This window comes from Tubulanus polymorphus, chromosome 6, assembly GCF_964204645.1.
Source record: "Tubulanus polymorphus chromosome 6, tnTubPoly1.2, whole genome shotgun sequence".
Classification (NCBI taxonomy): Eukaryota; Metazoa; Nemertea; class Palaeonemertea; order Tubulaniformes; family Tubulanidae; genus Tubulanus; species Tubulanus polymorphus.
In genome coordinates, this window is record NC_134030.1 from 7,881,529 (window position 1) to 7,900,673 (window position 19,145).

The 19,145-nt window shown below is 39.1% G+C and overlaps 2 protein-coding genes across 3 annotated transcripts; both read right to left on the bottom strand.

Annotated features, from left to right (window-relative positions):
* Positions 1-2,102: 2,102 nt before the first annotated feature.
* Positions 2,103-9,283, bottom strand: LOC141907307 (uncharacterized). The gene is made up of 8 exons (XM_074796911.1): positions 8,673-9,283; positions 8,079-8,245; positions 7,870-8,002; positions 5,328-5,465; positions 5,016-5,255; positions 4,770-4,937; positions 3,069-4,695; positions 2,103-2,973 (listed from the first exon to the last, which is right to left on the bottom strand). Exons 1-8 carry the CDS (start codon positions 8,938-8,940, stop codon positions 2,628-2,630), a joined length of 3,087 nt encoding a protein of 1,028 aa, XP_074653012.1. The 5' UTR covers positions 8,941-9,283; the 3' UTR covers positions 2,103-2,627.
* A 484-nt stretch (positions 9,284-9,767) lies between these two features.
* LOC141907308 (uncharacterized) lies at positions 9,768-19,133 on the bottom strand. 2 transcript variants are annotated; one of them, XM_074796912.1, is made up of 2 exons: positions 19,008-19,133; positions 9,768-11,535 (listed from the first exon to the last, which is right to left on the bottom strand). In XM_074796912.1, the coding sequence occupies exons 1-2, from the start codon at positions 19,028-19,030 to the stop codon at positions 10,281-10,283; spliced, it is 1,278 nt and encodes a 425-aa protein (XP_074653013.1). In that variant the 5' UTR covers positions 19,031-19,133; the 3' UTR covers positions 9,768-10,280. The 2 variants fall into 2 exon arrangements, with proteins under 2 accessions (XP_074653013.1, XP_074653014.1); XM_074796913.1 differs by lacking the exon at positions 19,008-19,133 and adding an exon at positions 18,631-18,969 and having other exon boundaries at positions 9,770-11,535.
* Positions 19,134-19,145: the final 12 nt, after the last annotated feature.

Here is a 19,145-nt window from a genome sequence, read left to right on the forward strand (position 1 = left end):
TATTGAAAAACCAGTGGTATATTTTGTCTGATTATGAGGCATTTGATTTTATCAATTTTTGTTCGTCTCAATACTGATAAGAAAATATGTACGATAGATTAGAAAACCCATCTGTATCAGAGACCGACAATAACAAGACACGTCTAACTCTTCCATGCTCTTACGACTGTGGCGAAAGATTTCTGACTGAGGTCGATTATATTCATAATCATTACTTCTGCCACTTAATCTTAATCGTCATGATTTCCATACCACAGAGACGAACAATCTTGTAAAATGATATGATTAATTTGAGTTATGCAACGGCGTTCTAATCTACAACTGTCAACCTCAACTAATTTTCTATATGACAACACTCCCTTCTAAAAAATATCCCAGATCTGCCCTTTTTTAAGTGTATTTCGCCTATATAAGATGACAGGTAAAATGATACTTTGATATCTAAATACATCGCCATTCTGTTGATCGCTATCATATGAAAAGAACCGTTTACTTTCCGTCTTAGATAATTGATTGTAAACCCGAAAACGGGCAATAAACACGTCCACAATGGATATTGTTACTGAGTCAAAGGATCTTTTACGGATTCAGCAATTAGTTGCAAGACGGTTCTATTCACCGTATTAATCTCGCTAGTTCATTTGGTTTTTTGCTTGTATTATTTTGTTAACTTCTACAAGCATTGCTTGATTTCATTGATTCAGCGTGGTGTTCATTCTTCTGTCTAATATTTCGTCTATATGAATATGAAATGATTGTAGATAAATGTTCTAAATATGCATCCTCCTTAAGAATTTTCCCAACACACTGTCTGTCACACATGCTCTACAAGCGACTTTTCGATCTGCCTGTATATCATACATCAGTTTATTCAGAAAGGATTTTAGCATTCAGAAATAAACTACAAATTCACATATACTTATTTCTGTTTTCATCTATATCAGCAATTTTTACCTAGAATGCTCTCGCATGAAATGACCTACAATGCTCTGTTATAATGATAAGTAGCTAAAAGTAATAGAATCTGCACTGAATTGAATATTCATACATGAAATGTGAGAAATCCTATAAAGACATGTTAGTGCCATGCCAGCAAATTATATTTAGTTTTATCGCATACGATACTACACTCAAATGAATCTAGAAAAGCTATCATCCATAAATTATCTTCATAGTTGTAGTTGGAACTACAAATGCAATACTCAAACAGCACGATAACGTGCAAAACGGTAACTTCTATACCTGTCTGTCAAGATATTCTTCGTCTTTTGGTTAGCTTTGGCAGAGTGGCTGTGCGTATGTCCATGCGCGTACATCTGACAATGAGCGTGTTCTACAACTGATGCCGTGTGGTCGATAGATACGCCGTATTGGCGTTGAAAAGGACTTTCATGTCCTATCCAAACATTTTATTTATTACTGTCCTAAGATTTGAATTCTGATGAACCTCGTCCGATCATCTTCCCGATCATCTGGTGAATTGGTCATTTTACTTTCATTTCGAATCACACAGGTAATTAATTAATAAGACGTGTTTAGCAGTTTTATTTAAGGCGTCGTTCGTTGCGCAGTAAACGAAGAAATTCATTGATGAGACAGTTTGATTTACTGAGAAAAATTCCCACTTATCATTTCCCGCATTATCAATGACTGTTCATAAAACAGACACGCGAACTCAAACGTGCACTTTTCCATAGTAGTCATATTCTCTAGCATAGAAAAATGACATTCAGAAACCACGATGAAACATGTGGTTAGAGGTATAATGCAAAAAGTCAAAATCGTTCCCGTCACCGAAATCGTCGAAGAAGATGTTGGCGCAGTCGGTCGGAGGCGAATGACAACCCGATACAGAAAGCCCTTAAACCTGATCGACAGCTTTATCTTATCGCCTTAATTTCTATCTAACTGATATCGAGTATATCGAGTATATACAGCTATACAAAGCAAAGTTCTAATGTCAATAGATATTAACGGTGATAATTGCTTGTCTTGAAGTTACACGTCACCCGAAAGAATGTTCCATTCACACTATTGGAGAACGTGAAAATTAAGATCATTTGTCATTTATTCTAATTTCACAAAAAAAGTTTTCATGGCCATATGGAGATAATACACGACGATTTATACAGAAGAATGGTCAATATATGATATTCACATTTTATTTTTACTTTTCTTTTATCAGTAAACGTGGAGACAAATAGTACGTTGAAGGTTTACTAAATCTATTCAAAGTACGAGCTTTGGTTACTACATAGTAGCTTCATCAGGTAAGAGAATGCAGAAACCACCGTATTTACAGGGAGACTAAGACTAATAAGAGAACGCTCTTTTTATGAATTTTCTTTTTATGTACGAGCTGGGTTCACTTAAGCACCGACTTCGAACATACCAATTATCATACCTCCAATCTTCATACCGTTCAGCTTCTTTACATATAGCTCGAAAACAAACACGCGGGAATTACCGTTTTTAAGCATAACGCGTAACTTTCTCATTTTAATTCATAGAGTTCTTGGCTCCTTACAATTTGATGGATGGGCACCAGTGTAATGCTTAGAGTCAAATTGCTTTGTACTGTGGCTTACAGAAAAAATGCAATGCCTTGAGCTAATATAACAACTTCGCTATGCTTCTGACTGATCGTTGTTAATCGAACCGCCTTCCTCGGTTACGATCATGTTCCATTTCAAACTACTATCGTCTCTTAGTCTCGACGAAATGCCGTCGTAAATCGGATTATCGCAGTATAGCAATTCTTCGTCGCCTTGCTGGTGCCCTAATGTTAGCGAATTCGGGATTTTCCGTGGACCATTAATCAAATCCTGATCTACGACAGCGTACGTCGGGTCGTCGCTAGAAAACAAAGGGTTCGCGTAATTTAACGAATCCGACCTCTCGTAATTTGGCTGTCGTCTAATGCTATGCTGATCAAATTCACGAAGTCTTTTTGCTTTGTATTGTGATCTATTCCTGTAATGAACATAAACAAGTCTTATGCAATTTATTGAGAAATCACGTTTTGAATTTAAGGGTTTATCTAAATAAGACTTAACGTTATGACTGACCTTTTTGAATTAATGATGAATATGAGTAAAACAAACAACACAATTACCACTCCAATTCCGACGCCTATTCCTAAGACAGTATATATATTCATGCCGTTTGCCGAGTTTGAAAGTTGACCAGCAACGGCTGTTGTCTGAACGCTTGTAGAAAATAAGTAATGTGTTGATAATTTGGGATAAGACGTGCTTTCACCAATCAAAGTCGAAATACTTTTATCTGTAGTTGAAGGATCGTTTGTCGTCGATATTTTAGGTGGTGAAATCGTTGTTTTCCGACGTGTTGTAAGTGGGATAGTGGTAGAAGATATCATCTCGGAAGGAGAACTCAATGACATGGTAGAAGTGAAAAAACTGGGCAGTTTTGAGGATTGAGAAGTTGTAGTTCCCGTTGATAATTCACCTACCATCGTACTCGTTCGGTGTATCGATGGAGAGCTGCTCATCATGGGCCTTCTCGATGTGCTTGGAAACATTGTTTGTTTTGGGGTTGTAATCACTGATTTAGTGGACGCCGACTGAGTTGTTGTTATTTCTATCGTTGTTGGACTGGTAACCGTGGGTTCAGTAGATGTTGGTCTAGCAGTTATTAGTGAATTGTTTGTCGTGCGACTAGTAGCTGGTTCGGTAGTTTCTGGTTTAATTGTTGGGGTCGTTGGTCTGGTATTTGCTTGACTACTTGTGTGTTCCACCGTAGGTAATGGTTTGGCTGAACTCGGGCGAGTAGTCATTCGTCTGGTTGTTAGCGAAGAATCAGTAGTCGATGTAGTTGGTGGTGAAGATTTTGGTTTGGTTATTAGTGAAGTAGTAGTCTTTGTAATTGATGTTGAAGTAATACGTTGTGTAGTAAGTGTATAAGTAGTCATGGTAGATTTTAGTGAAGTTGTTATTGGTTTAGTAGTTTGTGGACTAGAGGTCATGGTAGATTTTAGTGAAGTTGTTATTGGTTCAGTAGTTTGTGTACTAGAGGTCATGGTAGATTTTGATGAAGTTGTCATTAGTCTAGTAGTTTGTGTACTAGGGGTCATGGTAGATGTTGGTGAAGTTGCGATGGGTTTAGTAGTCTGTGTTCTAGAGGTCATGGTAAATTTTGGTGAAGTTGTTATTGGACCCGTAGTTGTTGCACTAGTAGTGGTTATAGTTGATGGTGAAGACATCGGTTGAGTAGTTGGTGAACTAGAAGTCTTGGTAGATTTTTGTGAAGTGGTTATTGGTTTAGTAGCATGTGTACTAGTAGTCGTTTTAGATGTTAATGGCGATGATATAGGTTTGTTAGTTGGTGTGCTTGTGGTCAAAGTTGTTGTGGGGCGAGTAGTCGCTGACTTGGTAGTAGAGGGAGTCATGGTAGATATCAACGGAGAAGTCATTGGTTTGGACGTTGATGGACTATCTGTAATGGTTGTTGGTGGATGAGTAGTTGATGTACTAGTGGTCATTGTTGATTGTTTTGGAGTTGATGAAGTAATGGTAGATCTTGGTAGAGTTGTAGTAGACTTAGTTGTAGTTTTTGTAACAGTGGTCTTTGGTATTTCGTATGTTGAACTAGATGCTGTAGACATGGTAATGGTTCGGGTAGTTGTTGCAGAGGTAGATGGCTCATGTGTAGTTGTCGTCGTTCGAGGAGGTAGCTCTAAAAATACATTAAAACATTGTAATATCACAATGCTCCTAAACTGTACCAACGAACCCGAGGCGTATACTCACTTTTTTCGCAAACGTTTGGTAGTGGACTGGAACACGGAGCTTCCGACCAGTGAACTTTGGGCCCTTCTAATCCGACAGTTAGCGTGAACATCGCCACGCATTGTTCCACCGAAGCCTTTACCTTTTTAGGGTAAGTTTTGAACCAATCCGTATATACCATCGGTTGTCCTAGTCGTGAAATAAAAACCATACGTTATATCGGTGGGCCAAATGCTTCGATACCTGGGCCTAGTAATTATATCATACCAGTGTGTAACATCCACTTCACGTTTGTAGCACCGATCCAAAATTTATCAATCAGATTATCCGAACCTTTCAAATGACTGATGAAACTTCTTACTTCAACCTGTTGCATCGTTGTAGTAATGGTTAACAGACCACCACCTCTTTTAGCGCAAAATTCTCGCGCTTTAAACCACGACAGCTTTACGGAACTGGCATACAAACAGCGGCCCCCCTTCTTTACATTATCACAGGTTTCTGTTCCTGGAACGGTGAAATAACTGTGATATTTATCTAGGCGTGCATGGTAAGAATTTTGTGGCTGTATGATCGAACCTTTTATTTCGCAGATGAATTTTAGCAATGCGGAACAGGTCTGTTCCGACCACCGATAATCAAATGCTGATATTACCGCGCATGACTTGGTTTCTCGTCCTGAATTCGGTCTATTCTTTTTCCAAAAATCAAATCCACCTGAAATCAAAGTGACCCCATCAAACGAAGGATGCAGAATTTCAGTTAATTCACCTGTACCATTGATTTTTCAAAACATTCGTAGAGAAGCCGTGTTAAACTGGCGATAGGTTAACTTGGTTATATCAGGGAAGTGTGATGAGATGGAATACGGACGCTATTGTGCAGCTCTTGTCGAATGTGCGTTGTAATTGCCCTAAAGCCGATAACGGTTCGTCGGCGAGCGCTTTGTTACGTAACGCGCCGATAAGCGATAACCAGCGAGATCGGGAATCTCCGTAATAATTCAGTTGTTTCCGAATATCGGTTTTTCATCCCATAATAAACTTATATAAAAATTCCTCTGTAAACTGGTTAAACTCAACACCTGATTTCCCCTCATCAATTATGGTCGATCAACTTGTATTCACAATTGTCTTAAATTTAAGTGCCCCCTAGTTTGTCTCTTAACTGCTTCTCTTTAATCTGTTTTAGCGTGTAACTGTTTCTACGTTAATTTTCCTTTAGTTAGTATCATCTCTGATTTCTTGAATTAGTCTCTTTGTCTCTGGATTGTATATATCTCTCATAATTTCTGTAGTATTCATTATTTCTGAAGATGACTATTAGGACATAGACGAAACGTTGAATAAACTACTAACATTTTTAATTGGACTTTTTCGTTATCATTGTGGGATTCTCTCTACATCGCTTCAGACGGATATAGTGTTTTATCAATCGTGATATCGGTTCTTTCCGCTGTATTAAAATGGCAACGGTTGTCAACGAAATTATAAATGATGACGATTTTGACGATCTATTCTTTGATAGTGACGAATTGGTTCAGATCGATACGGAAATATTACGGGAATCCTCTGGATCAGGTTCAACTAATTCGGCCGATTCTAGTGAGTGTTATTCCTTTTGAATCAATGAAATATCGGAATAGTTTCCACCTAATTGCAGGCACTTTATTCTTTCCTTTTCTTTTTCATATAGGTACTTCTCAGGCTCAGCTGACCAGAGACTGCGATCTGAACACGAGAAAACACACATACAGGTATTTTTTACATTTATTTTTATAATCAATACAATCCTTTTAGGTTATAAAATAATAAACGAATACAGAAAATAATATATAAACATAATATAAAAAATCCAGATAAGTACATGTTAAAATAATAATAATTATTATTATTTTCGCAGGAACACTATATATTTGGAAAAGGCTATGACTGAAGTGATTAACCATCGAGTATTTAAATTCAGTTCAAATGGAATGGCAGCAGTACATTATGGAAAATCGATCGATAAAATTTTGACTACAAATACGTCGCCGTCCAGACTTGGAATTGACCAGTGGTTTACATGTCCATTGTTTTAATTTGATAGTCACAGGGACAGTTTTTTTAACATTTTTGTTCTTACGCCATTTTTGTAATTTGACACGACACATATTACAGATATATATCGGGTACTGTTCAGTATCATCATCAAAATCAATGTTGAACAACTCCTTCACATGGCTTTTGAAATTATTTTTATCGATAGGACGACGATCCACACAATCGACAAAGATCCATGACTAAAAACAAGAAAAGGTTAATCAAATGAGATTGCTGATGCTATTTAGGCAACTTTATTTATATGGGGGACAATAATTTGTAGGCCAAATGTAAGCGTTATTAAGTAACATTATTATGTAGTAAATACACATTTTAAAGATCATACTTCGTGTATATGTTTGTGTCGTAACATAGCAACATGACGTCAGAAACGAAAGCTGCGCGAGTCTGGGCCGAAATATTTGACATCTTCAAGGCCCAAATAACGCTAAACCCGGAATCGGAACGAACTGGCAAAAACATATGTTTAACACATAAAAACAGACTTTAATCACAATATAAATACTTAATGTTCCGATACCGGGTTTCGGAGATATAGAAGAATAAAAATACATACCTTTTTGGACAAATTTTACGAGAAATTGTTGAATTTCAACCGATTTTCTAAAGAAAAATATGTGTATACACAGCCACTTCCACGTTGTTCAATGAACTGCAGTGCGCATGCGTAGTATCGATCGCAGAACATTTATCGGGCTAAAACTATTGCGGGTTGTTCTGCGACCGAATCAAAGTTGATGTTGACTGGTGTTCAGCTGGTAACACACACTCGATAAGCGTAGCTTACTGCTGTTGCGGTAACCTTTGATGTACGGGCTGAATTGAATAGCCTACATCCGGCAATTAAAAGCGTCCGTATTCCATCTCATCACACTTCCCTGGTTATATGAACTACGAGCTTCCGTTACTAACGCGTAGCCTCATCAGGTAAATGAGACCCAATGAAGCTGCGATACATTAGTAGCAAAGGCTACCTTTGATTTAGGAAAATGTTGTTGTGCTCGAATGAAAAGACTTACCATTAACATTATAAATATAATTGTGCAGTGGTCCACCACAATTTTTGGTTCTATCTCCTGAACATTGTAATCCACAGGAAATTCCGTACCCGTATCTGCCATATTTATTTCCGCACCAGCATTCTTTAGCGTACTGAAGGAAAATTACGACGAAGCTTTTACAAATTTTGATGTTCGAATGTTAGATCTACATAAACCCGAATTCTTACCTGAAGACCGGCATATTTCCATTTCTCGTGTTTGCACAATTTCATACATATATCAATGGTCATCGAATTAGAGCGACGGATTCTTACTTGAAGATCACGATTTTTGCTGTTGAATATACCATCCTTTTTATCAACAAAACAGCCTTGTGCCCCTATATCTAGCGACGCTGTATAAGATATTGAACAGATGCAAGGCTTATATGACAAACAAACAAATGTAGAATGATTTCATCGTCGGTTTTGCAGGAAACCATTCATTTTAGGGTGGCTTACATGTTGCGAGGCCATTTTCGAGTTCAAAACCGTTACCATGATTCCTTTATACATTGATAACTGCTATCGATGTGCACTACGTCATCAATATTGGCGTTTCAAAATAACAATAATAATTGTGAATTTTGGCGTTGCCTTTTTGATGATGAATTTGAGTCAGAATTTTGGCTAGACTGGTTGATTCAATTTAGTTCTCGATATTACCAAATTAAAAAAAAAAACTTCATTTATACTTGATATCCCATATTATTCATTTTCGACTTTTCTTCAAGGCGTCAATAAAATTTTGAGTTAGTTTTCTTGTTAGTTTTCAGAACTTACTCATATTATGTTCCCAATGCCAATCGGTTTGCGTCAGGGTACCACCTGTCCAAGCAGAGTTCCATTTTCTTTTGCCCATTTGTCCGACGATAAAATCTCGCTCTTCCTGACTCTCAACGTCCAACTGGGACATTCCTCGATTTTGGCAGGATGTCTGCACTTGCAGTTGAGTAAGTTCTTTCTCGTTGAAGTAGTAACAGGAGTCGGCGAATTCCACCTCATCGTTGCCTGGACATCTATCATTACTTGAAGCTATGAAAACGAACATTATATGAGAGGTTTTTAAGAGTCCAATCTCCGAGACAAAACTTTCTCCAAAAACAGCAGCAACATCTTTCTAGTCTCATTATATTCAAACATAAATCGGTCATCGTCAAGAAAATAAAAGATGACAAGTTGTGCTTACCCCCAACAGAGACGACTGTTTAACCGATACTTACCGATAGGAACGGATAAGCTGATAATGCAGACTAGACACTTAAACAAATAAAGCAAAATTGGCATCATTTATTCAAGACGCTAAAATGTATAGAACATCCGATGGTCACCGATCATAGAAGGACAGTAAATATAACTGAGGTATTGAAAGTCAGATATGAACATCGTTCGATTTGATAAGCGATAGGGTCAGTATTGTTTACGGTAGCTATCTAAAGTCTTTAACACTGTTATCTATTTTGTAGATTTTGTCAGCATTATTAGATATCGCATGTCAAGTTTATACCACGATTTATATATTTGACGTTGCCTCAGGCAAGAACATGTTCTAGGCTACGACTGGGTCAACGCAGGTCTCTGAGTGTTATGTCTGAAGGCTCATTAATTGACCCCAGGGCACTTATATAGTCCAATCTATTAGCTCACGAATTTACCTTAGGAATTGCTTGATTTCAGTTCATTTGACGAGATACGATCGAAACTTTTAGTCGAACGTTTCTTTAGAAAATTGCTGAATTGATAATCAAGATGGCGCATTCGACGACGATTGGTCATGTCTCACAGTCGTTCAGTAATTTAACTGGAACAATCAAAACCAAGAGATAACGCGTAACTTTTTATTCACGAATAAGACAGCATATATCCTTTTTCATATGAAACACGGCATAACCATCATCCACCATAATCTTAAAACTTAACTGAAAAATTCCAGATTATTTCGAATATTCATTCATTAACGCATGTCCTAACAACATAATATATAAAGTATTCCATATTTGATATTACAAACATAATATATCATACATCGAAAACATAACGTGAAAACAACATAATTTCCATAACGTCTTGAGTGATGAAATTGATTTTCGGCCAAGCAAGTGATGATTCAACGTCAATTTAGATAAAAAGTTGCGGTAATCCTCTGCGACCGCTCATCGATCCTTGATCAGCGATGGCGGGTAAATTACCTCCCACTTCCATACGAGGGCGAAATAAACTTTCAAAGGTAATGCGTGGAACGAAAGTCTCCCCCTGGTGGCAGGAACGGGGAACGACAGAAACAGATTCAACGAAATAGGATTGTCACCAACCTTGGACGTATGAAGTCGTATGAAGTAACGACATAAGATTGCCACCAACCTGGACATGTTTATACGGCCATGCATCGATTTAGCAATCGTCTTCCCCATTCGCGTGTTCGTTTCCATTTATCATTACGAACGATTCGACTTTATTTTCGACTGTCATTTGTTGTTTCAGTTTGCGTAATTCGACTTGTAAATCGTGCATTTGAAATCTTGCCCTTTGCAGCATACGCCGGGATTTTATCGATTCGGGCGAATCGGCTTCCGTCTCGACGTATACCTCGTATTTGTTTTGCGGCTTGTCGACCGCTTTCAAAGCGATTTCGGAGTTTATCTTGAAGACGGGCACGTCGGTGAATATGACGTTATCGGTGGTGAATTTTTTCGAAAATATCACCTCGGTATCCTGTTGATGCGCGACTGGTGGTGGCGGCGGCGGTGCATTTTCGGCAAGTTGGTTGCAAGAGGAAGCCTCGGCACCCCTGAGTTCGAACGGGAACGGTATCGAATCGAAAACGATATTGCCGACGAGAGTTGAATCGTCCATGAATAACTGGCTCCAATACTGCGAATCGTCAACGTTCGGGAACAGAGTGTTAACCTCTCTTAACGCGTTGTTTACCATGATTCTCGCGAACCGATCGATTTTCGCCATGTTCCTGGCGAATTTCACGCGCTCTAGATCCTCCAGGTAACGATTCGCGAGGACGGTTATCGGCGGCAATTCGGTAGCCTGCAATTCCGCTAGGCGTCGCTCCTCATCGGCAACTCCGTACTCGTTCGACGAGCAGGAAGATCCGGTCTCGGAAGCGTTATGTTCGTCGTCGCCGAAAGCCGCCATATCGTCGACGTCGTCGTCCCAGTTTGAAGACATCGACGAAACCGATGACCTCGTGTTAGATCCTAAAGTCTCGCGAGATGCCGCGCGATCTTTCTTTCTCAATTTTCGCCGTTTGGACGGAGATAGAAGCTTGACATCCACAGGAGGTTTATTCATCGGTTCATTTTCAGCCAATGATCCATGATAGCCATTGGGCAACTCGCCGTTTTCACTTGCCTCTACCCCTTGATCGTTATTTTTGATATCGGGAAGATCGTGCATACACATATCTGTAAGGCACTTCTTGCCGAGAATATCGGAAATGACATCATCTTGAATGTTTGATGACATCTCCCAGTCTAGCATTCGAAGTTCGTCTTCAATTTTGCTTGACAACGAGTCGAAAACTTTCATATCCGGCTTGCCCGGATGTTCGCTGTTTTCAATACGCGTATTCACAACTACATCGCCGTTCACTAGCTCCAAGTCATCTGAATCACCCATAATGAATGAATTAAGCCTGAAAATAAAGAAAAAGATCCGAATAAGGTTCTAATGACAGGTTATCTGAGACAGAAAATGTAGTTAGCACGAGGGATTCGGGAAACACACGTAATCCCCATTCTGAACTATCCCTTCAAATACGTTGTTAGGGTGTTGAGAATTTCAATACGATACGCGGAGAAATAGTAATATAAGAAGCTTTCCACATCTCTTATGTCTACATATCTGGTTTACAGAGACATGCGTTGATCAAAGGAGCAAATAAAAATAGCTACAAAAACTACATGTGGCGATGCAAATCGGCGGATGAACAATTGACGGCTATGACTCTGCAATGTGCGTGTGGGGGAAAGTAAAACCGCTTCGTTCGCGTAATCATTTTCAGGTGAAAACCGTGTAAACAAGTGCACGAAAATAAATCTGAACGATCGACGTATGAACCGTTAAAGTTTATTACAAAACTTTGCAATGGAATTTCAACTATAAATTGCCTCACAATTTTCCTCGGTTGAGCGATGTGTTTTTTTTTAGAGTCGATGTTTTTGCTTTCAGAATTCGCTCTTGCTTCTGAGTTTCAGGCCCGAAGAGGTGGAGGGGGCAAAAGAGAATGCCACTCGTTTTTAATCTTAGAATATTATTCAGCTAAAACGTATAACATTTCAACTATAACAACTTAATATATGTATATGCATTAAATTTGTCGATCTTTTCATTTAGACCCTCGATCAACGGGAATCATTCGATCAGAGGCCATTGTCTGAGCATCAAATTTCTGAAGTCTTTCCGTGGGAGAGCCCACAGTTTTCATTTCAGTTCCAACTGAATTAAAAACGGACCCACCCACTCATTTCCCATGCTACGGAAATGAGTTTGTATTTTTTTCAATTCTTCTTCGGCTGTTAAAAATTGTAGGCAAGGTAAGGATTGTTACCAGGATTGCAACGGAATGCACGTATTCTGTATTGCTTTTCAATGGATGAAGTCTGACCAGAACATTTATTTCGTACTTTCTGCCTGGAACGACGATTTTAGTGTGTTATCTATGGGAAATAGTTCACTTTATTAAACGTGTGTAGAGCACATTCGGTTATCGTGGTGGTATTCGTTTTAATGAAAATACCATTCATTCAGCACGCAATAAGCTCGACTCGGAAGTTGCACTTTAACATTTTCATTTACTTTGATTCCTACGCTAATTCGGGATCAATTGATCTTAAACGCGCACGTGCTTTGTCTTTATTTGATGAGTCTATTACCGGGTAAGATCTTCTAAAAAGAATAAGATTTTGTTTTTCACCAGCCGACGTGTCTGTTTGTACCGATCTGTTTCCATGACGACTACAGATAGATATATCATTGACGTATACAAAACTAAAATTCGTTCCTCGATAAAATTAACTCGTGACGCCGAAGAATAGAAAAAAATGGAAAAAAAGAACAATAGAAAAATTTCATATTGCCGTATCTTCACACGCGCCGGGGGGGGGGGGGGAAATTAACTGCAAAGGAAACATATATTCGATCGAGAAATTCTGGTAGTACCAATTACTTAGTTATCGGTTGGCGTTGATTGGCGCCTTTTGAAGATAATGAATTGAAAGCCGATCAAACTAGATTTAAGACAGGAATCAATGCGGGTGGCTGGCGGCGGCTTTAAGCCGAAATGGTGCAGTTAAGCGTATCTATATAAGTCTGAAAGCTGCGCGTAATAAGATAGATAGAGGTTTCATCGTATAATCTATTAGATTCTGTGCCTACGATTCAATAAATCGAATAAGTAATTCGTTTTGCGTTTATGAAGTCGTCAATCTTAAACTGACGACGTTTCAAAGCCGAAGCTGCTCGTTTATTCTCGATGTCTTGGTCTTGCACAAGGCATGCTTACGGTGCTTTAGCCAAACCGGCCTGGTTCTGGAGAACCCTACACGTATAAAACACATGGTGGTTATGTATAAAAACCAAACAGTTATTTCTTTTCTTTAACACTTTATGGTATTATATTTCCGCGGGAAATCACCAAAATCACTATAAAAAAGTAATAAAAAAGCTTTCCTCGCAAATCCGGCAACAAAATACACGTTAAATGATGAATAATAAATCGAAAAACACGAAACCATGGCAATACAGCCAATATCTGCGGATAGATATTTTGCAGAGATTAACTCGCGTTCTACTCACCCCACCGACGTCAGGAAAGGATGCTACCAATTTAACTACCCCTTAGTTAATCGCTGGACCTGTGAATGAATTATTTCACTTAATTGATAATGAATTGTGATGAAATATTTAGATACGCTTTGCACCGCGAGAATAATGTGGCATAGGGCCAAATGAGGGAATGCGCTGGAATGACAAGTTCATTTTCAAAAGGTCATCTAAGATTACTGAAAACATTTTTTTCCGATTTGTGTCATGTGTTGAATTTCACTTGTCGGGGTAATATTTCGATATGAATGACGCAACAAACCATTTTGAATTTATTTTCATTGCTGACGTTAGTTATATTGTCTGTCATAATAAAAGTCGAGTGCGAAACAGAAATAAAATTCATGACCTGGGATAAAACAGTTATCTGAATCAATATGATGATAACACACGTAGGTAAAAAGGTTTTGTCCCGCCTGAAGATGTGGGTGGCCGCTTCGTAGTCGATACTTGCATACCATACGAGGATCTGTCTCCAGAGAAGCTGGTCAAAAATCGAGCCGTGTCCTTCGCAAATTACTCCGAGTGTTTCTCGGAGAAATTAAAAACGAAACTGTTTCCGCGCGTGCCTAGGAATAGCGCCCGGAAAGGCACGGCCGTGCTACCGCGCAATACGAAGCGTTTCATCTGCGGGGCAGGTCTATTACACGGCTTCATCTCATCAATACGACTGTAAAAGCTATACCCACGCACGCTACCGAGTGTCAGGTGCGCTAAGTAATAAACGCGATAACAATCTAACGTATAAAACACTGCAATAAGCGTGCGTGATTTCTTCCTTGCGCCTGTAACATCGGTATTTTTTTAGTCAAAAAACCCCCGAGAGTATCGTTCTCTACCGTGAGATGTTATCGACGTTACAGTATGAAATGATAAATTAGGCGCCGCATTAACCAGCGAAACTGCGTCTCGGTCACAGAGAGTGAATTACATCTGCCAATTTCTGATCTGTGATTTACGATTCGAGTCAATGCTCGGAAAACTCGAAGACGACAAATAACAAATCCAACTTACCAAAATGAGAGCGATTAAGTTCTGTTTTATGGTTCTCACAAATGTGAATGCGAGATCTGTATTCCGCAGGGGTAAACATGTACTACACGTCTCGTCAACGTGCCGCCTGTGAGACAAGAAGCCGTTTAAGGCTCCGCTTCCGTAATCAGAGTTTCATATCGATGAGCGACGGTGAGAATTCCCATTAATTGTTGGCGTTAAGACGTACGTACGACAGAAAGAGAGCCGGTGAGTGTTTTCTCATGACGACCGTGCACTCGTCTCCTAACGCATCCACTGGGATTATAAAATGACTCCCAATTACCCCCTCGATAAGATCCAACTTGTTCGTGTTAGTACTGCTATAATCACGGGTATCTATTCAAGAGCCGTTTAAACGATAAGCTGTATTCTGTAGATGAGAAACTTAATTCAATATCGCAGTTACGGGGACAATTTCGTCGTCAATTTCGAATTGCCGTTGATTTGCAGTGTATTTAGTGAGGAATTGTCGGATACAATGGTGATGATTGTACGTATGTCATAACTACTCCATAGCTCAGGAGCTGCAATGGCGAACGGACGTATAATTGAATTCCAGTCGGACCTGGCAGAGATCGCGTGATGAGAATCGATGGTCAACGTCGAACGGGCAACCCGCAGGGAGATAGTCGTCGGGTTATTATATATATGCATCAGTCGATTTTATGAATTTTGAATACACGGAACCCTTGGGCGAATTGAGTAGTAGCAAGATTAGTTAGTGTAATGGACCGATACATTGTAAGATGTAACGTCGATACATGTATATATTACGACTTGAGAGCGCGAGCTAGGAAAACATGCAAAATAACTACTACAACATAGTTGTTTGACATTGATTGGTACGATTGACCGATGAAATGCAATGTATATCCGACAGAAATGGAGAGAACGATTGGATGCCGTGAGTGCTTCGGGCAAATATCGTGGCAACAAATTGAAGGCTGCTGTAGAAAGAAAATGAAACAGGCATTTTGGCAAAAATGACTGCACCGACTGCGAGAAGTGTACCGTGTTGTCAATGGAATCTAGAGGTTCACTATCAATGGGCAGAAAATCGTGGACAAGCTGGTTGTACTCCAGAAACCTTTTAAATCTACTCAGGCTATGTTATGTTGTCAGAGCTGTTCCCGTAATTCTTAGTTGAATCCATCAACAAATTGCTTTGTGAGCGCAGCGCGGATAAATGAGTCAATCAATATTGCAAAACCTTACCACATAACATCTATTTGCACAGAGGATATGGAGCCTGCGAGGATCGTAATTATCACAAAAATAAGACCCGAAATCGCTGCAACGAGTTATTTACCAATTATATACCGCACTTTATCATTTACGGAGTAAATCTATCGGGCAAATGGCGTGTTTGTAGCCAATTTCTTTCATTACTGACTTCTGAGTATACGCTAAATATCTGTGTGGTTGAAGTTCATTAGTTTAACGACGTCGTAGCTGACTGTTTATCGTTTTTAACAACTTAAAAAAGCGCCCGCTGAAATATCTGATGATATTTCCAATTCTCGATAGAAATATGAAAAGTTTCATTCGTACATTATTTACGTTCATTAAACGACATTATTTTGTACACACTCGAGTGCCCAGGGGTCCAGTTCGTCCTTGAGTATCGTGTATACACAGATGAGCCGGTTTCGGCCACTGCTATGCTTCCAAACTCAATGAATACTCGCGACAGAAAATCAGCTTGACATGAAAAACGACAAAATGATGTAGATGCTTCACGTAATAACGTGCACCGTGAAGGGGATGACACATTATAACGGGCAGGTGACTTTTGATGTCTCTCCTAGATGAGTGTCGTGTCTTGTACATGTTGGTTGATACTGTATGAAGAGCAGATGTTTGAGCCGAGCGCCTGTCGATACAACTCATAAATGAAACTAATGACTCGGAAGCAAATTCTCCACGATACCTTGCAGATTATGAAGATGTACCTCTAAGTCATATTAACTGAGATCATGAAATAACGGAAAAAGGAACGGTGAAAGATGCTGATGTAAAAAGACAAAGATATTACGGTAAATGTGGCCTGCCATTGAAATAAACTAGACAGCCAACTTAATTAATCCCAATTAAACTCGCCAACCCTTGCCGGTTGAGACTGGTTGGAAGAGTGTTTGAATGAACAGTAACCGAATTTCCCAATCATGAACTTCGATTTAAACAAAGAAATCCTGTAAACTCGACCACCGATCACAGAACAATATATCTGTATACTTCGATTACCGATTTCAAAATCAAACCCCCTGTTTCAACAAAATCTACCAGCTAGATAAATCAGGGTCCATCCCTATTTCAAGATAAAAAATGCAACTCGAGCAGTTAAAGTCGAGCCACTAACAATTTGATTATGTACCAATGCAAATTTAGAAAAGCCATCATCCCAGACAAGACTGGATAAGCTTTAACAAGCATTTCTTATATTTACCGTCTTGTTTTAAGTTCATTTTTTTCAGGGCCATCGTTTTAATACGAGCTAGATATTTACCAAACGTTGCGGAGCTTTTTTCCTCGAGTTCGGTCACACATGCTCGCCGTCTGCAGGTTCAGGGATATGTAAACAATAATTAAATTCACAAACAAATCTCATGATCTTAAGGAATGGTATGTAAGAACCTCAGCGTGTCGCGGATGAAATGTAAGCGAAGGTTTCTTTAAGAAACTTTTTTTTTTTGAAACGGCAGCGCCTTAGTCTAGAATAATGACTCGTCTCCGATTTCTGGTATTTCATTCATTTGCCAATTTGCTGTGTATCGAATGTAAGTTTTACCCTGACGCCAAAATACATTCGTTTTTTGTTAACCATATATTGAATCGATACATTTTTAGTAATATAATACGGATACGAGGGATACGTTTTCACGTCACCATCCCATAACTCTGTATAAAGCTACGGCCATATCAAAAAACACAATTTAATCAAAACCCCGTTCAACATTCTATTCTCTTAAAACGGGGATGTCACATTGTCAATTTCAGCAGATGATTTACGAGAAACAGGATATAAATTCACAATGAAGCGTCACGTTACAGAATGATGTCGTAGAGGCGAGCTAAAGATAACAATGATTATATACCTTCATACGATTCGATGTATGTTTCCTATGTGGAGGCGGTAGTTTACTTCTGCTCATTCGCTTGTCAATTACGCATCTTTCGCAGCGACGTTCGTACGTATACACGATTCGAAAATACCGCCAACACCTATTCTGAGTCTCATATTTTACCCGAACATTCGTTTTGCCTCTGAGCCGCCTTGCCGCTTTTAGTTTTTGTTAAAATATGCGTACTTAAATTCTTGTATTTTGTAAGGTTTAGTTAGCAACGTGCTGATGAAACTTTGATGTAATTTCAAGTTGTTCTGTACGGCCCCGGTATTATCAACCGTAACCCACGAACGCACGATATAAAATAAGAATTATTTTTCATTTCTTCATGGGGCTAAAAAACTGATACCTATTTGTTTCTCCTTTCTGCTGAGCTCAAAAGTTGACCCGGCCAGCCGCCTATTGACCCCGTACATTACTCTTGAAATCACGATCAAGCTAACCATAACAGACCCGGCAGCCAGAAATGAACTGATTACACATTTCATTGCGATTTACCAACCGATTATAGGAGAAAAGAGTCAAGGTATGAAAGATATAAGCGAAGTCGTCTTTATCAAGGTTGTGGTTTATCATTTCATTTCACAGAAAGGTATATGGGTATTTCTGTACATACCCAGTGTCATTTAAAAATGGATCATGTATTCATGACGTTTTCGTATCCACGAAATATTTATTTCTCTATTATAGACTAAATATCTTCTAATAATTAAGCCCCTGGAGTTAAGCCCCTGTGTAGTACTTACCGACTATTCTGGATTCCTCTATTTTCCGAGCCGTACTACGATCTACTCGAGCATCGTTGCTGTACTTATGAGCTCGCTCTGGCGTAACCGAATGATACCTACCAGCAAGATAGTGATGTCGAGCAACCGACGCTGCGAGTGAAGGTATAAATAGTCTCAACCGATCAGTTAACCTTACCGTCGAGAAAATACAGTATTACGAACGTTCGCAAGCTAAAGTTCCGATTGTGTAAAATAATATGTTTACCCCACGGAGCGAACTAGACGACCACGGGCTAATGTTATCAGTCTAATTGTCGGTTCCTTAATAAACCTTATAAACGTAGTACGTATCTTCTAAATCAAAATAAAAAGTTTGAAAGACTGAAAATACGTACGTGAAACAGCTGCACTTTTTCATGTTTTTCTCGTGGTTTTTTAAACCGTTTTCTAAGAAATGTCGTCAGACGTTCTTGTTTTTCCGTCGAGAAGCTGTATCAGCGTGGACGTTTCGTGTGCGTCATAGTAAACAGGTT